This window comes from Gigantopelta aegis, chromosome 10 (genome assembly GCF_016097555.1).
Source record: "Gigantopelta aegis isolate Gae_Host chromosome 10, Gae_host_genome, whole genome shotgun sequence".
NCBI classification, from domain to species: Eukaryota; Metazoa; Mollusca; class Gastropoda; order Neomphalida; family Peltospiridae; genus Gigantopelta; species Gigantopelta aegis.
In genome coordinates, this window is record NC_054708.1 from 65,651,727 (window position 1) to 65,675,834 (window position 24,108).

A 24,108-nucleotide genomic window follows, 5' to 3' on the forward strand; every position below is an offset into this window, starting at 1 on the left:
AGTATAAATGTTGTAAGATCAAATATTTTTAATTTTGCATCGTTACAAATGTGCGGCTGTTTATTGATGCTCCACAGTTCACACCTATTGTTCTCTGGGGGATGTCGAGTAATGAAACCGTGTTACTTGACAAAGCGCAATTTCCACTGCAGGCGAAATAAACATGGCTTAAATTAGCAACTATTAATTGTTAACCGATTTCAGCTACAGTGTACTAATGTTACAGTATATTTTATTAGAGATGCTATTGTGCATTGAACAAAATATAAGAAGCGTAGTGTTTATTTTGCTTATTTCATTCATTAATTAGAAAATTAAAAATATTTAATAATGAATAAAATTATTAACACGATGTAAGCCAGGCCTATAGGAACCGGGGGAGAGGTCTGTGCCCCCCCCCCCCCCTCCCGAAAAATATATGCGTTTTTTCATATTCCATATACAGATTAAAATCGGGCTTATCCCCTGCCTCTCCCCACCCCCTCCCAACTAGACTGTGCCTTCCCCATGCCAGATGCCTGTAAGCATATTATTCTAGAAACAAAGACCCAATATGAATATTAATGTTGTAAAATTTATTTATTTGGCTTGGAGTTAAAAATATTTTGTTCTGCAAATCTGTTATAAGTTCATGAAGGGTCAAACCTCTTGAAAGAAAAATACAAAGATTCAACTCAAATGTAATAACATGAAATCAAAGTTCCCCTCAATGCTATGTAAGAGATTAAAACATTGTAACACTTGTCAATTTCACTCTGGCTGGCAGTTTCTTTGATGTAGCCTTCCCAAGAGAAAAACAAAAATAATGTTTGTTTCTTTCATGGGGCAAGCCACTAATTGCTACAACATAGACTGACTGCAACTGTTGAATGGCTGTAACAATGAATTAATTGACAACTAGGAATACACTGAGAAGGCATGAACAATTGGATTAGTTCATTGTTCTGAATGTTTTACCTCAGATATGGTTCTGTTGAAAACAATGCCAGTGATGCGGTTAGTTGCAGTTTTTATAAAGGTTTTTTTAATTATTGTTTTAACATAAATAAATAGCAGTGATAATTAATGTTAACTTAAAATACTGTGGTTCAAATGTGGCATACAAAAACACAGTAAAAACTAATTATATTTAATTATCTTTATTAAATTTATTCTGGGACACAATTGCCTTGGACAGGTGTATCTTTCTGTGTTATCAAAGGCTTTAAGCTAACGCATGTGCACCTAAAAATAACAATGGACTATTCCACAGCAGCTGCAGGAGTTCCGTTGTCAGTATTGTTTTAAGTGAAATCCTGACATCAAGACTTAAATGATGCAATAATGGTCCCAGGATTACTGCAATAAACACTTGAACACATTGCTATAAGCACTACGTTGGGTCTTTTTGCACAAGATGTCAACATTGTACATCGCCTGTTTTAGTAACGGCTTTTACTTTTTTCTTCTTTTAATATGAGTTTTTAATCAACATAGAACATTCTGCTTTATTCTCTGTGCAATTACAATTGTTTCTGGTAAAATATTAAAGGTTTGTGGAACATTTTATGATGAAATTTTCTCTAATTTGTTTTGGTTTTCGTATGCAATTAACCGATGTTTGTCTTGATAAAGCTATTCAAATATGCGACATACTTTGTATTAATTTAATGCTAAATGCCGAATAATATGCAAATAACCGATTTATGCTATAAACCGATATGCAATAAAGTGGATTCGACTGTATTATTAATATATTTGCTAATCAAAATCAAAAACTACAGTGTTTACATATAATTCATCATGGCTTTGCACATTCTCAATCAATAATTCTACAATGTCAGGGCTAGCTCTGGGTGAGCATAACAATTCGCCAAATTATCTTCAAATGTGCAAAATGTACTGTTATTTTTCAACAAAATACCAATTATTACAGGAAATGTTTTTGGCAAATCAAAATAAAATTTGCCAGTTGTTTCTTAAATTCGCAATTGGCGAGTTTAGCGAGTGGCAGAGCTAGCCCTGAATGTTATTTAATATTATTAATGAATTCACACTGTTGGCTTTCCTTGCAAAGTATTACATGTAGCCTTTAGCTTTGTTTCCTGTTTTTGCTGTGTCTTACTTCCAAATTCCTAACAAAACTCTCAGGTATTGTCTAGAAAACAAATAATCAACAAAGAATAAATCAGGGTTGGACCAATCCACAAGCACTTGGTCCCGGCTTGTGACTGTTTGTTCTGGGCTAGTGGAAATGATCAACTATATTACTGTAACACATAAGGTACTAGCCAAAGCTTCTGTGAGGGCTAGAGACTTTCTCAAACATTTGTGGAACACTGAATAAATGAAACAAAAACCAGACAGAAGTGTACTATGTTGGTGTAACACTATGTTGGTGTAACAGTATGTTGGTGTAACAGTATGTTTATCAGTACACATTCATGTTTTTAAGTTAATGCTATCAGAATCACCACACATGTTTTTCTTGGCAAACCAATATCTGCATTTCTATGACTCATATTTTAGCTACCTATCATTAACAAACAAATCTGTTGAAAATAATAAAGTGCTTATATGCACCAATAAAATCCCTACTTACCATTGCACTATAATATGGTGGAAAATAGGCTCTCTTAAATGGTCCCCGTTTATGTGACACGAGCATCAGACTCTTGGAATTTGTTGTTTGCTGAAGTTCAGAAATACAAATACTAGAGATCCAATAATGTCTAATACTTGCATAATAAAAACTCATAAAATTTATGAAGCAGCGTTAAGCATTCAATAGATTTAGAGAAGTTCTTTTAAAGGATTTTTGCAATATACTATATCATGTGACATTGCTATATCAATGGGTTTTGTTGGAGTTTTCTTCAAGTTTTTTCTTCTTGTTATTATTATACATGTACATGTCATCTATCCTTTACGTCCTTTAGAAAAATATTTATTATCCCAGATTACTTATTAGATATCATATAGACATATATGTATATGTTCTTCAATATACCGATAAACAAACATTATAACCAAGCATCTATAAATGCACAAACACACACACACACACACACAAATACACACACACACAGACACAGACACACATGACCGATACCCAGACAAAATAAAATTCATGCCAGACCGATAAAGAAAAACACAGAAGACACATCAACATTTTATGCACTGGGCTTTGAAGAGCAATAAACCGATGAAAGAGATGAAGAAAACAAGATTAATAATAATAATAATAATAATAATAATAATAATAATAAACAATCTCTAAGACTTCACAGTGTTCACTGAATTTTACAACAAACCTGAATGAAAATATATTCCTTTTCCACCAACATACTCATGCTATCAAACCCTTCCGAAGTGGGATCAATGTTTTTGGTGATGTCCTTACAGTTGGGTATTAAGCATGCCTTGTAATGTGCTAGTCCTGGAACAAAGAAAAGGAATGTCGCTAAAGCTGATTGACTAATCAAATTTGTTTTTGACATGTAAACCAGCCATTAAAATGAAGGAGATTCAGAGAGAATCCCCTAGTCCTAGAATTTATTTTGTTTTTATTTTGAACCACATGAATAATAAATATTGTAAATTCACACAGCTGGACAACTTTAATTGGATTACGGCCTGCCATTGTTAATATTAATTATCATTTATGTGAATGCACATAACCCTCCCTTTACACACACACACATGCACGCATGCACGCATGCACACACACACACAATGTATTTGGTTTTGTTGATGCTAAAACAGCACTATACAATAATTCATTGAAAAATAACCTGGGCATAACATGAAAAAGTTATAATATCTCAATTTTTACCACAACATTGAGTCATCTAAACTCACCATAACTATTCTGTACCTCCATGTGAACAGTTCTGTTGTCACGATCAAACGTGGGGTCAGCCCTGAACAAAGCATAAGTAATTCTTAAATGGGATTCAAATAGAATGACTGTAAATATATCAAAACAATTAAACTAAATTAATACTTGCATTTTCTTTTGCTGCACAGTAAATTTTACAAGATTACAAGAGTGGCATTAAATATGATGCATGATTTTATGTTATAATATTTGGTAAGCCAAATAAACATGAAAATATTTTAATATGATTTTTGTAATTATTATTATCCATCACTTCTTTGTTAAGTTAGGTATTATGACCTATATGTATTTCTTTTTGATTAAAAAAACAAAACTTAGCTAAAATGTCAAAAAATTGATATATTTTTCTTTTTAAGAAGGTGTTTTAGTGAATGTCTTTAATAAAAGGCAACACAAATACTATAGTATTACGTGACAAAAATAATACCAAAATATACGCTTGGTGACTTCAGAACAAAGGACAGTCCAAGTCATTCCAAAATCCATTGACACTCGAAGCTAAAAGCAGATAAAAGGTTATGGCCTACATGTACATGTTTACATGGTTTTGTTTTTCAAATTCTCTACAAATTAACTTAAAACATTTACATCATCTTGCATGTGTGGTAATGTGAATACATGTATAAATGAATTCTTACTACTAATTAAATTAGATAAAGAGTAGTTTATAACTGTAAATATGCTAAGTGATTAGTGTATTCCATAGAAATGTGGCAAGGCGTGGTCGACTAAACACTTTCAGGGCATTTTAAAAAAAATTCAGTGCGCTGGGTTTTTTTCATTAAAGACAAAAAATTAATTAAAATAAAAAGAAATGTAATTAACATGCTTGCTTTAATAAATGAATGGCAAAATAGATAATACGGACATTTGATTAATTACCAATATATTTTCTGAGTGTTTTACAAAGGTAACTTTAAAATTAATTTTTTTAAGTTTTAATTTAAAAACAAGCTGGGGAAAACGCTAGTGTAATCCTAAATAGTTAAGTTATAAATCTCGTGAAACATACTAAAAAGAGTGACAAACATATTTACAAAAGAAAAATGTTTCTTTGAAAAAAATAAAAATACATATCCTGTGTTGGAAGCAGGTTTCTTCTCTTATACAGATATACTGACAGTTCAATGAGACACGTTTGCTGCCCATGACAGCATGCTTAAATCTCATAAGAATGAAAATAAATAATTACAATGAACAGCATCAATATACCTTGCGTTCATCAAAGCTGTATGCTAACAGCCAGTTTGGCTCGGTTGGATGAAGAATAAGTTGATCAGGTGAAAAAGTCAGCACAGATGTCTTGTTTGTTCTTAAAGCATCCTTTGTAATGTAGAGGGACTTATGTTCCATATCAACAAATATTAGCTAAAACAAAACAAAGAAAAACACTGCATTAAATAAATTGGGCTCATATTCTTAGTACAAAACCATCACTATGGCGGGTGCTGTAAGGATGTCATAGCCTATGATAATTTTACAATTTCGTAGTGCTAAGATAGCTTCGAAAATATGGGTCCTGGTGGATAAAAGTACTAAAAGTATTGTTATCAGTGGAAAGACATAATGTTTAAAAATACTGGGCTCAAATGTAACGATGGTAATTGCTGTAGCTGCGATATAAATTGCTATAGGTCAGATGCCTTATACTGCCGTCAGTACATGGGATGATTTATTTTAATTTTGGCAAATATTGTTTTTTTATTTTAATAAATTACGGTTTTACCGATCTTATAAAGTTTCTGATTAGTATTGTGTGGTAACGAATATGCCTGAACTAAAATATTACGATTAGAATAGTGTAAAATTTGGAATTGGTTCGACTGAACACAAAAACTGGCAAAATGTTCACTTCGCCTATTTGTATCAAACCTCTCCCCCTTTCTTCTGGGAAGGGAGAAGTCATTTCTGCGACTTTTTCAATTCTAGATTAGGGCCTGAACTACAGAATCGAAGGTACTTTTGAACACGAAGACCTCTATAACTGCTATGGTAATCCAGTGTACATGCAACGTAACAAAGGTACTTACTTGGTCCGGCACTGCAGGGGACACATAGAAGTAGAAAATTAGAGCAGTGTGTGAGAAGAAAACCTCATTGAAGTGGTCTCCATAATCCCTGGACCTAGTTTTCAAAACAATGATATCATGACAATAAAAATTAATAAATCTTACTGACTGTCTCATTTATAAACTACACCTGTTAATTCTGGGAAATAAAAAGAGAGGCAGAAAAATACTGTAATTATTGCAGTAGCAATTAATGGAAACATGGTTTCAAACTAGATATTGTATTGGACTTTAAAATACTTATGAGACAAATTTAGGTGCGTTTTCCTTTTTAGTAACTCTCGATTTGATATCTAAACATTTTGTATGTAGATCTCCTACTGACACTCCCACGGTTATCCCTGGGTGAGCACAAAATTTCACCAAACTTTCTATGAAACTTCAAAAATACCAGTTAATTTATAACAAAATATCAGTTATTACAAGAAATTATTTTGACAAGTTAAAATAAAATTCGCCAACTGCTTTCAATATTTGCAATTGGCGAATATGGCGAATGCCAGAGCTAGCCCTGACCCCTTTCAATGTCAATCAACTGAAATTTATACACTATGAAACATCATCTCATGGAGACGTATTTATATAGGCATTCCACCTGTTCGACGATCCACTTCATTTATTTGAATAAATATTGTTTTAACAAAAAACAAAAACCCTTTTACATGGACTGGTCTAAACATCTCTACAGTCAACCAAAATAACTACAATCTTCAGGGTACCCATAATGCATTGTTCATGATCTGACCATCATTCTTTCTTTCTCCCAAGCTGTTGTAGGAAAACAGAAGTAGAGTGGAGACATTATGAAAAATATCATGAATAAATTTAAGGATCAACATTGGGAGGTATCCAGCTCAACTGCAGTATCCTCAAGTAACAACTCACACTCAACAGACCAATGGTAAATTTGACTGGATGTTGGGATTTTTCAACCAGTCTAGGAGATGAAAGTTAAGGCTTGTTTTGTTTAATAGCACTACTAGAGTACAATGACTTATTAATCATTGGCTATTGGATGTTAAAACATTTGGTAATTTTGACAGTCTTCTAAAGGAAACCCACTACATTTTCCCATTAGTAGCAAAGAATCTTTTATATGCACCATCCCACAGACAGGATAACATATACCATGGCCTTGGATATACGTGATGCACTGGCTGGAGCAAGATATTGCCCAAAGGGCCCACCGACAGGGATTGATTCCTGACCGACAGCATATCAAGTGAGTGCTTTACCATTGGGCTACGTCCCGCCCCTCCATGAGATGAGGTACATGTAAATAAATTAAGATTGGAGATCAGGTTAACACATGAAAACATTACATATTATTGTCATAATTGTACTTACACCCATAGTTTGCTCTGAATAGTTCTTCGAAACTGGTTTCGCTGTTTTGTTAACACAAATATATCCTAAAGACAAGAACATAGTCATTACCATTACAAAAATATAAAATAATACAATTAATATACATGAAATTAAATAAAAGTGACATTTGTAACATATATGATACATACATGTATATTTATGTCATCCTGACATACATTGTAACAGTTGTGGAATTTTTTTCTAGCTGGCAACGTACAATTTACAAAATTAATATGCTATTCTACAGCACTTGACCGATGTTTTTTGGCAGTTTTTTTATTTCGTTTATCTGTATTTCAGTCACTATGGTATCCATGCAAGCATGTTCTGCTGTTATGATGCAATGGCAGTCACTGTCAAACAGTTAAAACGTACATGTATTTGAAAATGGAATTCATTTGAGGTTTTGTCATGTATATATGGGAGTTAAAATTAATAACTTTTATTCCTTTTTTCAAATTATTTATTCCATTATGTTAAATATACACAATTTGTGGGGGGGTTTCAAAAAAAAATTCTTTCATGTTTGATCTTTATCATTTCGTGTTCATGATTCAAGATAAAAACATACAAATGCAACTGTGATTTTTTAAAACACTATTTGGCAAATATTAAAAAAATATATATTCTTTCCTTTTTTTCTCTCTCTTTGTTTAATCAAATAATATGCAGGTAGCCTTATATCACTCCAGGGTTTATGCCACAAGATAAAATGGGTATGGTGTCATATCCAAATGTTTTTGCAGATTTTATATTTTTTAAGTTAACTTTTTGACAAAATTAATTACTCTTATCATTACTGTATGAATTTCTTAACCCTAACCGTAACCCATTTCCTTTCTAGGGGAGGCCTCCCATACCCCCTGTTGATTCTGGTTGCATTCAATCCCATAACCAATTTTGTTTTTGGCAGAAACACTGCACTCATATTCTTTTTCCGATGGAGTGGACATAACCAGTCTATTAATGTTTTCAGTTGCAAGGTCCAGTACATTTGAATGAATTTATTAACATGAACAGTACATAATTTGCATACATCAAATGTACAAAATTAATGTATTTATTTATCACATTCTGACAACCAGTCTGGTTTTGTCAACCTTTGTTTTTTAAATGAGAATAGTCCACTTTTTCAGTTTTGTTATATATCATCCAGGTAAATGTAGAAGAAAAAAGAACCCAGTTATTTAGACTAAGTAATATACTGGTAATGAAATGATGACTATACTTCCTGGCCCTAAAGGCTAAAGTTTAAAATATAATGTTATGTGCATGGCTATATGGTTATCATACTTCCCTTATTTGATCACTTCCTGTTAGATGCACAGACACTCATGTACATACTACTTGTACCTGGTGACTGTGCTGCTTCTGTATACATACATATACTTCTACACATAGAATGTATCTGTATAGATGTGTATATTTCATATGTATTTCTACAAACACTCACATAATACACACCACACACACACACACACGTCACACACACACACACACCACACACACATATACACAAACCGTACACACCAGATACAAATACCACACACACACACACAAACTGTACACACCAGACACACACCATGCATGCACACACAGTGTGATATTTGTCTACATGTAGGTGTAGTTACATATTAGATCACCTGAGTATATGGATGAATTCAAGCGTGAAATATAGCCTACTTACATACATACAAGTATGTATGCACATATTATTTCAGCAAGAATTACATTAAATTTGTCTATCCGGTAATTGTACATGTATGCATGTTTACATGTATATAACTGTTTTTGAAAGATAATTACATGTACACTGTACATGTACAAACAGGTGATATTCACACTTTTTACAAGAAGTACATATTAATCAGGGCTTCTAGATTATTATGGTAGCCCCACTCTCATGGCTAGTGATATTCAATGTTCAGCTAGTAAATAACTACTATTACGATGCCCAACAGCTAGTGAAAAAAAAAAAAGGAAAAAAAAAGAAAAGAAAAAAAAGAGTCAAATGTTGCAGTTAAGTCTATTTTGTAATAGTGAATATCCAGACCCCACCCAAACCCCCAATGTTAGTGGTTTTAATCTCTATCTCCCTCTTTAGGTAATATATCTGATTTTATCATCCATTAAAGGCTTTTTTAGGAGATATCGCTGGCACTATAATTTGCAATATTAGCTTCTTATAGTCTTGATTGGTCAAATTTTAATCACAAGACAATGTTTTGTTACGTCAATGTGTTTGTTTCAGCGCTAAACCTACCATTAGTGACGTCATGCCACTGCCGTTCTGCTAGTTAACGAGTCTACCACTGACATTCAACCCACATTAGTGACATTGTTTACAACTGTCGCAGATGAAAAGAATGATAATGGATGATAAAAAGAATACCCCCTCGTGTCTTGTGATATCATAATTTATCAGCACTCGATAAAAGTATTTCGGATTTCAGTTTTATCAACTCGTGCTGATAAATTATGATATCATAAGACACTCGGGGAGTATCCTCTATATAAATATTATTTGGTAAAATTATATTAACTTAATGTAATGTAGAGCTAGTTAATTTTTAATTGTGGCTAGTAAATTTTAAAAATCACTAATCCCATAGCTAGTGGATTTTTTTTAAATCCTAGAAGCCCTGTATTAATCTCACAAATATAAAAGATTTTAATTTATTATCAAAATGTTCTCTAACAGAAATATTTTCCAATCATTTACTAAGTATGTACCTGTATCAAGAATATTTCACCTATTTCTAAAAAATGATATGCAGATATTTGTTAGAAAAAAAATAACATATAAACTGTCATGTATGAAGAGTCCAAGGAAATAATCTGTGATGTCACACTTTTTGTATTTTGAGATAATTTGATTTTAAAGTTTACAACTGTAGTAATCGTCAGATCAATAAAGCCAAATCATTTAATTTTTATGCTTTAACACTTATTTTGTCAGAATTTTTTTCAATTATTATATTCTTTTTGCAGAAGGTACATTTTGTACATGAACTGATATACGAGACATGCTTACATCCTAGTTGGTGGGATCTGTGTCATTGTAATGTTTTTTTCAGGAATTCTATTTGGACAAAATGTGGGAAAAATCTAATGGTAATAGGGACTCGCCAGTTGTCTATTTCATTTACAATAATATAACCATGCATTGTTCATAACTGACATGCCTCACACACGATATATTGTCAACGTCCCTAACTGCGTTATGCTTCCAACTCCGTTCAGTTTATTTTCTCGTGCACGGTTCGCGCAATCAACATCCAATTTCTTGTTGTCTGCTTGTCGTTCATTTGTGAGGTTTTCCTTCACAGTTCTAGAACACTTTCATTAGCAATAAAGTTCAGACAAGTATTTATCTAAATACAAAACTTTACAAACACCTAAAACCATTAATTTTACTAAGTTGTTTTTGTTCCTTGAAATTACTGATATCGGGTCCACATGACTCATAGAAACTGACTTAAAATGGACAGTGTGTGTCACATGACCTCACACGTGCCAAGTCAACAAGGCCAAATCATTTAATTTTAAAACATAATCAACACTTTCGGCAGGAAGCTGTCTTTTGCACTTTGATAAATTCCTCTTAATCTACTTATATGGATAAAAAATTAATACTGATGGTCATAATTGACTCTAGTTATAAAAAATGTCTCCAAATATCACACTGGCATTGCATAAATATTAATACTTTGCTTCAAAATTGGAAAAAATAAATATGATTTATGGTGTCGGATATACACTATAACAGCATCACAGTAGCATGGCAATTGTTACATATTCAGTAATTGTTTTTACATTTTTTAATCAACCATATAAAATTAGCATTGCATCTCAGTCAGTAACATTTTACAACCAGTTAGCAGAAGTGGAGATTAATTTTTTTTTTTTTTTGGTGTCAGACATACACACGAGTAACATATGTAAATATTATGAATAAAAGCCTGCTTGAAGTATATTTATATATAAATATAATGTCCATTATAATGTCTTTTATATATTATGTCAATTAACAAAGGGCATGTCTGAGATTATTTCTGTATAAAGATTTTTATTTCTACTCACTTATGTATAAAAAATATGCTGATAAATGTGTTAATAGAATTTTTCGTACAATATTGTTGCATTCATGGTTGATGCATTAGTTGCATTATAAGTAAAACACATCTACTGAAAAAGGATTAATGTAATATTTGAAACTAAAGATAATAACCTTTCAAATGACACCAAACTTGTCTCACTTGAAAGCGTTTTTAAAAATGACCTATTGGTTTACTTGACCAAGGAATTGCCCAATTATAAATAATTTTGAGTGTATAAATTGTGTTAATTATGAATCAAGTCATTTGAAAACTGATATTTTAAATCTATTCACTGGTATGAACGTAACACCTAAAGTTTTAGCAATGGGTGTTGAAAAAACGGGGACTGGACCAAAATGCTTGACAAACTGAATTTATCTTTTAAAAAAATATATGAAACACAGTTTTTGTTCACTGTACATATTTCAGAAACATATATTTTTTCATGCAGTGGCCTTAAAAATGGAAAATAACGAACCACACATGCGCAGTACGATACTTTTTTTTTTACAAACGCAGTTAGAAACATTGCACCCTTTCCTGTTTACTGGAGGGTGCTCTACTTTTGTTTTTTATAATGGATTTGTATTACATCCACATGGTTACGATGGTATATTTTTTATGTTAATTGATTGCAATCTATTTTGTATTGTAACTGAAAAATGTACAATAGTATTTCCATAAATATCACCTTCGTGTTTTTGTCGTTAGGTGAACGCAGTTTGGGATATTGATGGTAAGTGTTAACAATTGGGTTCGGACTTCAGGGTTGGTCACTTTATCATGTTACACAGTTATGGGGGGGGGGCTCGGAGCTTTAATTTTAAAATGACATTTTATATTAGCATTCTTAGTTTTAATGATATTAAACGATATTAATATAAAATGTTACATACATTACTTTTATTACCAGACCAGTGCATATACGCTTCTTTGTGGTTCGCGGTTCCATTCAGTTTGTTAACGATGACATCCAGCTTATTCACAATCCCATCTGCATCAGACGAGGAAGAACGCCGCCATCTGTCAAGGTGTTCATATGGCTCATTGCTCAAAGAAATTCTTTGCACTGGATTTGGATGCAACTCATCAGTATTATAGCGTAAGACAGCTGAATGTGACAAATCTAAGCAGAACAAGGAAATTAACAAAAACATGAACAGTCGCACGTCTGCGAGATTGTTTTGGTCCGCCATTTTCAGTTTTATGCGTTTTCCTCCTCTACCGATGGAGAACCGCAACTCGCAAACAGACGGTGTTTTTAATTTATATGAACCAAGACGGGGAAGTTAATGTGCATTGTCATACATTTTGTAATCGTATGTATTATAATTATTGATGGACCTGTCTATTTTCACTCTGTAAAGTAGTTATTTACAATTATTTAAAATAATATTATATGTAAAATTATATCCGTTACAGTATTAGAAAATGCACAGCAACAGTTCACTTTCAAAACAATATAATCACACTTACAATGAATCAAAACCCAATAGCTAACTGTTAAGAAAATGTAAACATTTGCTTTGTTTTGTTTTGTTGGGTTTGTAGTTAGACATAGCCCAGTGGTAATGCACTCGCCTGATGTGTGGTCCATCTAGGATTGATCCCAGTCAGTGGACTGCTCCACAACTGGTAAAGGCTGTGGTATGTACTACCCTCTCTGTGGGATGCTGCATATAATAAGCAATATTACACAATGAAAGGAAGGGAACTGTATTAACTTGCCCACATCCTTACAGTTCAGGCACTACACAATGGTAAAAACTCCTGTATGTATAAACTCTATGAAACCAAATATATTTTTTTTTAAATTAATTAGGTCATCATCCTTGACCGAGCATCTTTGATGGGGGTTTTAATGGGGTTTTTAGTTTTTACCACCGACATGTTATAATGAAAGCTAGGTTATTTCACACATTATTTTATATGAAACAGAATACAATACTGGTGATTTAACAGAACTTCTTTGGATCAGCCAACATGCAACTCACAGCACTTGGTTATGAAATTAATCAACAACTAGTATTGAATATCTAGCATTACACAGCCGTTATTTTATTCATTGTAATAAGATGAGAACTATTTTCATCATTACTTACGAGTTCAGTATTAAAATTTGTTAATGCTCATTTTATGAATCTATACCAAAATGTGTGCTATGTTTTACAAATTTCACAGGAAATAGCAGTTTTTAAGGAAACAATGCCTCTCATAGACCAAAAGTTTAATTTGGTCAACAGAAAGCGAGCAGAAGCTAACAAATGCTGAACACAAACACCAGCAAACAGTTTGTTTTTTTATTTTTGAAAACACATGTAAGAGTGATACAAATATTGCATGATTTAAAATGGACAAAAAGATATCCTGAAACATAAATAGGTACATCAAGTACATAATAAAAGTGATACATTTCGTGACAATCAAGTAGTTTTCAATGACTACTGTTGACAACACTGACAATACAATCTATACAATGCTATGGGGAAACTCTAATCTTGTGTAGTACTGGTTGTTCACTTAAAGACATCTCTGCAAACCACACTAAGAGTGTTCTCTACCAGTTCTGAAAATAGTGTATAACGACTTTAGATAGGACAAAAAGAAAACTCTAATTATAACAATGTTCAGACTTATTGCATTAATTTTAGTTATGTTCCAGCAGAGAACAATAACATCACATTTTAAAGATATCTTTTAGATCCCATTTGATTTAATTTTGTTCATAGTTGTGCTTTTGATATCTGCATGTTAAAAAAACAAACATTTTTAAAATGCAAAAGTCTGTGGGGTGGTGTATAAAGAAGATCCCTTGCTACTAATGGAAAAATGTAGAGGGTTTCCTCTCTAAGACCATGTCAGAATTTCCAAATGACTGACATATACTATAATTAAAACAAAATTTAACTTTTTAATGGAATAGTTTACAAACTAATTTTCTAGTACATGCAAGTGCAAGCAGGTTTATTGAATTCAAAATAATATAAAATAAATGGACATTGACATGTATGTTTTTAAATGATACAAAATATTTATAAACTATACATAATATATTATGGTAAGTAAATAAAATACTTGAATCCCAAACATTAGGATGATGAGAAAGGAGAATGAATATCAGATCTTTTAATAAATAAGCCTTCTGATCAATGTTGTCAACCAACTTTGCATTTTAAGTAGGAAATAATTATCTCTTTACCACCAGTTCTCAGGGTAGGGCTTCTAGATTATGGTAGCCTTCAATTGAATTTTGCAGAACAAACAAACATGTTGTTATATTACCCATTGTACAGTTGGTTGCAGAATTCACTCATGTGACTAACATCTTTCCTCTGCATCAGGGTTAATATTTTACACTTCAGATGATCCTACTAGAAGAGACAAACTGCATTATATTTGAGGTGAGACCAGAAAAATGTTATACAGTGAAAGCTTCCAAAAATCTATGTAAACCGGAATTCCCTCAAAACTGGACGTTTTTTCACGGTCCATTTTTTAAATATCAGTATACAATGGAACCTCTCTAAACCAGATACCCCTTAAAATCAGACTTTTTACTTGGTCCCGTGGGTGCCCAGTTTTGAGGGGTTTCCCTGTACTAATAATAAATGATTCGCAAGGCATACATCATGAAATGTTATTGCACATTTGAGTAGTTAGGTCTCATCTTTGGAATGTAATGAATGACTAGTTGTTTTACAATATACAAACGTATAATTATAGAAGCATAAATATATAATGGTGCAGTCATGCTAATAACCATTGACCCCGTGTAAGTAGTTACTACTGGAAAAATCAGAATAAAATATTTATGTTATTGTACCAAACTGCAATCTGGTAGTCCATTTTTGGCACTCAAACACTAAAATATAAATAAATACACTTTTTGTGTGCATAACAAAACATAATTATTTAGAACTGATCCATCCAATAATTATCGTTTATGCAAGACTTATTATAAGTATCACAAAAGCCTGTGAATAAAACAATAGAAGTAACAGTCTGTTTTGTATTGTGAAACATCTATATACCACACGACCGTGGAAAAACTCAACAGTTATCTGCCACTACATGCATTATTTGACAGTTTTAGCATGTATTAAAAAGTCCCAGGTCTCTTTCCATGTAAGCTCCTGCATCTGACTAGGCGACAGGGCTGTAGTCCCATAGGAAAACACTGCCAACTTGACAAAGACGTACACAACTGATGACAGTATGGCTAGAGTGACGTATATCACAAGTGTCGTTATTCCACGGTTGCTGAAAGAAAAAGGAAATAATTATCTCTTTACCACCAGTTCTCAGGGTAGGGCTTCTAGATTATGGTAGCCCCACTCCCATGGCTAGTGATATTCAATGCTGGGTTAGTAAATAATTGCTATTGCCATGCTCGATGGCTAGTGAAAAAAAAGAAGAGATTAAATGTTGCAGTTAAGTTTATTTTGTAAATATGAATATCCGGACCCCACCTCAACTCTCAATTAAGTGTGTTTAAGCTCTATCTCAGTCTTTAGGTGACATATCTGATTATTACTATTATTTAGTAAAATTGTATTAACTTAAAGTAAAGTAGGGCTAGTGAATTTTAAATTGTGGCTAGTAAATGTTTAAAATCACTGATTCCATGGCTAGTGGATTTTTATAAAGATTCTAGAAGCCCTGCAGGCCTAGCTCAGGGTGAACAGAAAATGTAGCCAAATCATCTGTTCAAACTTAAAAAATTGCAAAAATCCAGTTGGTTTTTTAAATAAAATAACAAGTATTACATGAAATTTATTTGCTAAATTAAAATGAAATTTGACCCAAAAATATTTAATTTACAATTGTCGAATTTGGCAAGTGCTAGAGCTAGCTGTGGTTGTAAGGAATAAACTTGTTCTAACCATCCACACTCTGCCACTCGCAAAATTCACCAACTGCACATTTTAAGAACAAATGTCAAATTTTATTTTAAATTGGCAAGAAAAATGTTGTAATAATTGATTTTTTTGTTGGAAAAGGTTTAGCATTTTTTAGATAATTTGGCAAATGTTTCTGATCACCCAGAGCTAATCCTGCATACTCTGTTACCGGCCTTTCAACAAAAGTAATAATTTGCTATCAAGGTAACAGTATATTCATAGATGATGTGAATGTGAGACAAATAAAAACACTACAGGGTTTTTTCCCAGCATGACATTGATGATCTGTTTAACGATCATCTAGCACTCGGCTGCTATTAGTTGTGAAACACAACACCATGTGCACAGATAGTGTGGCAATACCACCACCTCTAATATTACAATCATTGTCAGGCCTTCAAAAATTGCAAGAACAATCGTTTTATTCGTGCATCGCTTGCGTAAATCTAATTTTGTTTCACATTTTAAATTAGACATTATTTACGTGGGTATAATATTTTACACAAAAAAGAAATGGGTTACCTGAATTTGTTTTTGTGTAACCGATAAATGGGTTAGACAAATTATCAGTTCTTGGTGGTCTGATAGATTACAAGTTATAAGGAAAAAATTATGTCTACTAAGATTAATTAATTCACACACCATTACACCTCGGGTAAATATTTTACTTCTTACATTCTACTGCCCATAGACAAGAGACAAGTTGACATAGTCAGAATTGAAAAAAAATCCAAAAACAAACAATTTCAACAGCAATTCAATTTACGGCATTTTAGGCCAAATTTATGAAGCCTGTTTTTCTTAATTGCAGGTGTTTTAGCACTGTAAATGTATTTAGTTAATGCATGCAAGTAAAAAAAACGACGACATAAATCTGGCCCATTACTTGTTTTGTAAATAAGAACTATTCCAGTTTTGTTTCTGATGTCATACCTATTATACAACTTGTAGATATGATCTATGACCACTGCAAAGGCGAGGATCTTGAATATGACGGCAGGCAGGTAGTGGTGCAGAAACAGAGTCCTGTCACTCAGAAAGTATGGGAGATAATTCAGCAGATATCCTCCAATCACAACCTGCGACACAAACAGGAATTGGATCCAGTCCGCTAAAGAAAAAGAAATATACACCAATGCAATATGGGTTTAAATAGAATTATCTAGAAAAAAAAAGAAAAAAAAAAGCATTGGGCTTGCAAAATGTTAGCATTTTGAAAAATAGATCACTATATTATGCATTATGGACTGTTTACAATTATAAAAATTTCATGAATTTACAAATCATACATTGAGTGGGAGGAATTTAATGCCAGTGTAACATCCAAAAAAAGGTTCCTAAAAATATCCTTTGCAAAACTGACATTTTGATGTCGGGTTTTTTTAGAAGGAGGGAAGTAGCAAATTTTAAATAAGAAAATAATTAGTCACCAACCTTCTGGCATGTCAAAGACTTCACGTCGACGTCTGAGAATGTAGAATATCAGTAGTCCCAAGTAGACACAGAGTCCAAGGAAAGACAACTTCCAAATCACCACATTCCCCAGCAGATGGATTTGAGCCTAGAACCAACAATGTTGGTCATAAATACATTCAGTAATCTATGTATCGATGGGATTCTTATAGGGATTAAACAAACACCATCCATGTGGTACAGAACAGACCCACCTTATAGCTAAGTTTCCTCTCCTATTGGGATGGTAAACATTCATTCATGGACAAATACTGCATACTATTAGATATTTTAACTTCATTTTGTGATCATACATGGATTTATCAAGGGGTTCTGTGGGTCTGAATATAGGCCCCTTCCCAAAAGAAGGTGGCACTGAAAATATCTAATTTAAATTCCCAATATACATATATAATTATGTCTGTTGTAATGAATAAATTTAACAGTGGTGTAATGCATTGTTTAGTGGCTTAAAAAAAAAAAAATTCCATGTCTGATTTACTTGCACTAATTTTCTCAATCTTATTAGACATGGCGAAAAATCATGGATAAATCCCTGTTATATCCAATTAAAGTTCAAACATGCTGTTCTGGGCACACTAACCTCAGGTCTCTGGGCCAAGTACCCAGGATTTAATGGTTAGTGGTTAGGGAGAGAGAGAGGTCATTCTGATAATAATGGCCTTACAGCATATTTGCTGAGTCATTAAAAGTCATTTTGGGTGGGAGCTGGTACTGTGATGTGAACCCAGCACCTACCAGCTGATGGCTTACTTACCACTGCACCATTGAGGCCAATTTATTTCTGGATGACAGTAATCTTTTAAATGCACATACTGGCTACTTAAAAACAACAAAACCTCCCGAACTCTGAATTGTACATCCAGGATTAATGTCATACATCACTGTATAAATATAATTTAACACCAGGGTTTCATATGACGCAGGAATCCTGCATATATGAAGTATTATTTACCTAAAATACTTGTAAATAAAATTTGTATGCAACATTTTTGTCGCAAAATATTTCTGCAATGGATAATTTTTAGATAAAGGAGTATTTGTAAAACATACAAAAAAAGTTTAAAACCATGTGTCTCAACTATCTTTTAGAATGAAAATAGCCAAGTGTTTCTGACTGATTTCGTTTAATGTTAATTAAGCATAAAAACCAGTTTGGCTCATGCAATGTGCCAGTCCCTTTGTCTAAATTTACTAATACTGTCAGGGAAATTACTAATTTTCATACAAAGTGGTTACCACATTTTGTCTTTGGCTAATAAAAATTTCTTTAAATTAGCCACTTTTGAAATATTCTACATATCTGTAGATTGGCTAAAACAAAATTTGATTGACTGTGACATATTCTCTATTAATCTTACGTTGGTGTTAGGGCTCATCCAGTATGCGATGTTCTTCGTCATGAACGGCCAGTCGAGTGGATCGGAGCAGTACTTGTGTTCCAGCTCCACGTCCTGGCTAGAGAAAATCATCTTCAGCTGCAGCTCCCAGAACTTAGTCCAGAATGACAGGCGTGTCGGTTCTAGCGGGATCATCTCGGCCTGGCGCAGCGACTGGCTCTGTCGGTCTTTCTCCACATCTAAAACAAAAAGTTAAAGTTTGATCTGTTTAATGACACCACTAGAGCACACTGATTTATTAATTTTTGACATATAGTTTGAGGGAGAAAACACGCCACATTTTTTCCATTAGTAGCAAGAGATCTTTTATATGCACCATCCCACAGACAGGACAGCACATACCATAGCCTCTGATGGCAAGATCTGAAGTAACAAATATTTTAACCATCTGCTTCAAAGACTTGTTAGCTTAAAAATCATTCCATTTTAGATGCATGTCTTTTACCAGACAAACTATGATGTGAGAACATGGCTAAACATCCATATAAAGTATTAATTTAAAATATGTACAGCTGTTTAGGGAAGTTACATTTGATGATGAGATAAATAACTTACACTATAATGTGAGGCAAACGGACCAAAGAGTGCACTTTAAAGGTCCACCGGCTTCGGTGGCGTTGTGGTAGGCCATCGGTCTACAGGCTGGTAGGTAATGAGGTTCGGATCCCAGTCGAGGCATGGGATTTTTAATCCAGATACAGACTCCAAACCCTGAGCGAGTGCTCTGCAAGGCTCAATGGGTAGGTGTAAACCACTTGCACCAACCAGTGATCCATAACTGGTTCAACAAAGGCCATGGTTTGTGCTATCCTGCCTGTGGGAAGCGCAAATAAAAGATCCCTTGCTGCTAATCAGAAAGAGTAGCCCATGTAGTGGCGACAGCGGGTTTCCTCTCAAAATCTGTGTGGTCCTTAACCATATGTCTGACGCCATATAACCGTAAATAAAATGTGTTGAGTGCGTCGTTAAATAAAACTTCTTTTTTATTTTAATTTTATAAAGGTCCAATTTTTCGGTAATGGTTTAAGGGTGTATACTACCAAATCAAATCCCATAGACGACAATAGTAACATATGTGGCTAAAACTCCTACCTGCAACGTATCAATCAACATAAACACCACAGATATAAATACTACCACCCCTCACCCTTAAAGTGAATCACAAAAAAGTGGGTGTCAAGCTGCTCATTTCTGAGATAACGGGTAGCGTCTATGACTACCCTAGTTCCGCACAAGGCTACTTGACACAGTGGTACTAGATGAAATAAAATTGCATACATTTTTAGCCCAGATGAAACAAATTTTTTTTACAACCAACACACTCATATTTATAACCAATCACAGGACTTGTGGTGTTCACTTCTCTATCAAAAGTTGGGTGCACCTCAACCTTTGACCCAGCCAGAAGTTATTTGGTTTAGTACTACCTAACATGATAATACACATTTTTCAAAAAGTATCCAGCTATGTGTTTTTATGACAACCAGGATCTGGTGTATTCTGACATAAAGTGACAGCCTCAATGAAACTGTTATTTCTACAGTGCAACCTAATATAATGTACACCTCATAAGGCATATATATTGTATACAGTTTTGTACAAATGCAATATGTCATATTAAACAACAAAATGTTTTAAAATAAAACTCCTGAAGATATTTACTGTCAGTTTGGTGTGTGTACTCAGGTATATATGTAGAGACAACAAAGATAGTCAGAGTACCTCTACTCCTTTAAAGTATTCCATTAACACACATGCACTTGACTGACCCCTAGATTAGGAGACCTGAACAGGTACATCAAAGAAATATCAGTATTAAAAAAATACACTGTCTGAGGAAGGAAACACCAACATGACTGTACCTGTATGAAGTAATAACTTAATGTTCTGGACATTAGTGTTGGGAGGAAATCCTGTATGCAGGGTGTGGCCGTCTTCAAGTTACCAGGTGTGGGAATTTCAAATCCATCGGCCATGCTGATTTTCATAATGAACCATCAAAACCATTGGGAGCCACCCATATTCCTGACTATATTTTATTTGTAGCCTACTGTAGTTGGGAGCTTTTAATATTTGTGATATCTGGAATTATCATCCAGCTTTCACACATTTATTTTTGATTAATTACTTTAAAAAACTACTTTTAAATGACATATTTACCCGAACATCTATTTTATTGCATTATTTTCTAATCCAGATCAATACAATATGTATATTGGATGTATTTCTACAATCAGTAATCCAGCATTTTATTTAGCTAGTAACATTGGGTAATACAGCTTTAACAATAAAATAAATTACCAACTTACTCCAAGGCAGATAATCAAATCTGAAAAAAATTGGTTCTGAATCCAGTATAAACCTAAAATGGTCTTCATGAGAGCAAACTAAGTGATTATTAAAAAAATAATTTGATCTGGAGATCTAAAGGTATGTTTAACAAGATTATTGTTATGTATAACTAAGAACAGAAGGCACAATAGTGACAACAAATTTAATTATGTCTTTGGTGAAGTTTTTCTTTAAATTTATTTTAAATTTTGCATAAAACTACAAACTTGTCTAAAATATAACTTAGCACCCTATAAATATGTCAAAATGACAATAAAAATCAAGTTCTTTACAAATTTGAGTTTTCAGAATTTCATACATGAAAAATTAACTATGTTAATGGAAACTAAAGACATTAACCCACTACTGACACAGGTTATTTTTAATATAAAAATAAATTGCTATTAAAATCTTAATTCAGGTTGCCTATATATATAACACCATATTTAAGAGCAGTTGTATATGGCAAGTCAAATACCATGTAAAAAGAAATTATTGAAATATTTACAGTATGAATTATAGGCCAAAACCAACTTTTCTTCAGTGCTAACTTTGATTCAAACTCCATTCAGAGCCATGTACAGAGATTATTGTCAAGGTCAAGGTCATTGTGAACTTGCATGATCGAGTGATGGCTAATTAATCAACCAGTATAGTTTAATTAAATAAAATCACAAAATCATAATATTTTTTATTATGCACTGAATATGTGCTATAGGGTGTATACTACCAAATCAAATCCCATAGACGACAATAGTAACATGTGGGTAAAACTACCTGCAACGTATCAATCGACATAAACGCCACGGATATAAATACTATCACCCCTCACCCTTAAAGTGAATCACAAAAAAGTGGGTGTCAAGCTGCTCATTTCTGAGCTAACGGGTAGCGTCGATGACTACCCTAGTTCCGCACAAAATTTGAGTACTTTCTTTTTTACAGGTACCCCATACATGTTCTAAGCACAAGGCTACTTGACACAGTGGTACTAGATGAAATAAAATTGCATACATTTTTAGCCCAGATGAAACTAATTTTTTTTACAACCAACACACTCACATTTATAACCAATCACAGGACTTGTGGTGTTCACTTCTCTATCAAAAGTTGGGTGCACCTCGAACTTTGACCCAGCCGGAAGTTATTTGGTTTAGTACTACCTTAAGTTTCCCCGACTCAAGCAAAACTTAACCATCAAAAAAAATTTGTTCATGCAGATAATATTGCTCATGCTTTCTTATGTCTTAGTCATGTACCCCTGCGCGTGCTGTAACCTCACCGTGGTGCAGGGGTGTAACATTCTCTTTGAGAATGGCCAATACAGCACAAATTGAAGTTTAGAGTAAAATTCGGTGTCCGTAAAATTCTTTGATATTTGTATTTGTATTTTTGCACAGTTCTTTACACTGTTTTTGTTTGAACCTTGAATTTTTATATTGATGTTGATCATCACTTTATTTATTTGCATTACCATAGTTTGACACCCAATAGCCGATGTATTTTTCGTGCTGGGGTGTCGTTAAACATTCATTCATTCATTCATTAGTCATGTACATGCTTACTGTTTTTCAGTTTGTAACTGTAAAGATCTAGGTAGTCGGTTTTCTCTAATCGCAGACCATGGTTGAACCATCAATGAGAAATCGAGTCTTAATGTTTAATAATAGGTATGGACCAAGATGTGTATCAAATGCTGGAATGATGAATATGTTAAAAGTGTGTTTTGTTTAATGACACCACTAGAGCCCGTTGATTTATTAATCATCGGCTATTGGATGGCAAACATTTAGTAATTTTTGACATATAGTTTTAGGGAGAAAACCTGCTACATTTTTCCATTAGTATTAAGAGATCTTTTATATGCACCATCCCACAGACAGGACAGCACATACCACTGCCTTTGATATATATACCAGTCGTACTGCTCTAGCTGGAACATCCGACACCATATAACCGTAAATAAAATGTGTTGAGTGCATCGTTAAATAAAACATTTCCTTGCTGAACGAGAAAGCCCAACAGGCCCACCGACAGGGACCGATCCTAGACCAACCACACATCAGCTGATCGCTTCACCACTGTGCTACGTCCCGCCCCTGATGAATACGTAAACAGTGTCCTACTCTTGGTGTATCGATGTTCTTCAACATTCCACACAGCTGCAGGCTGGTTAATGACGCGATCGGCAGCCACCTCCAACTGATGGAAACCCCACTCGGGCAGCTGCTTGCCAGTACTCTGTGAAAATAACAGTAACAAATCCGTGGAATTAAATGTCTCGCCTACTATAATTATATTCCATGTCGCTGACAGGGGCATCCACAGATGTACATCTTAATGAACATTTAAAAAAGAAAAATCAAAATATAAAAAGAAATAATAAACAATTCATGAATTAAAATTTTAAATATTTTTTTTTTAATACCCACATGCATTGTGATGAACATCCATAGGTGTAACTATAAAATAAATGTTAATAATCTTAGACTTATAGTTCGTGAGAAATGGAGCTAAATGCGAAATTCCAATGTTGAGCTGATTGCAAAAAATTATGCCGTTGCCTTCACCAGACAAGTAATACCT

General features: G+C 33.5%; 2 protein-coding genes across 3 annotated transcripts in view; both read right to left on the reverse strand.

Annotated features, from left to right (window-relative positions):
- Positions 1-12,612, reverse strand: part of LOC121382714 (VPS10 domain-containing receptor SorCS3-like) — a 48,640-nt gene extending 36,028 nt beyond the window's left edge. Inside the window, exons 1-8 of the mRNA XM_041512263.1 lie at positions 12,314-12,612; positions 7,297-7,361; positions 5,911-6,004; positions 5,093-5,248; positions 4,308-4,378; positions 3,841-3,902; positions 3,294-3,418; positions 2,582-2,671 (exon numbers count right to left, since the gene is read on the reverse strand). Of these exons, the coding sequence (XP_041368197.1) occupies positions 2,582-2,671; positions 3,294-3,418; positions 3,841-3,902; positions 4,308-4,378; positions 5,093-5,248; positions 5,911-6,004; positions 7,297-7,361; positions 12,314-12,574 (924 nt within the window). The 5' untranslated portion in view covers positions 12,575-12,612. The remainder of the gene's footprint in view (positions 1-2,581; positions 2,672-3,293; positions 3,419-3,840; positions 3,903-4,307; positions 4,379-5,092; positions 5,249-5,910; positions 6,005-7,296; positions 7,362-12,313) is intronic.
- A 1,091-nt stretch (positions 12,613-13,703) lies between these two features.
- The window catches only part of LOC121382715 (protein O-mannosyl-transferase 1-like), a 34,353-nt gene continuing 23,948 nt past the window's right edge, over positions 13,704-24,108 (reverse strand). For both annotated transcript variants that reach the window (XM_041512264.1, XM_041512265.1), the window contains exons 15-19: positions 23,649-23,763; positions 19,153-19,370; positions 17,753-17,879; positions 17,252-17,429; positions 13,704-15,677 (exon numbers count right to left, since the gene is read on the reverse strand). In XM_041512264.1, coding sequence (XP_041368198.1) covers positions 15,494-15,677; positions 17,252-17,429; positions 17,753-17,879; positions 19,153-19,370; positions 23,649-23,763 — 822 coding nt within the window. In that variant the 3' untranslated portion in view covers positions 13,704-15,493. The remainder of the gene's footprint in view (positions 15,678-17,251; positions 17,430-17,752; positions 17,880-19,152; positions 19,371-23,648; positions 23,764-24,108) is intronic.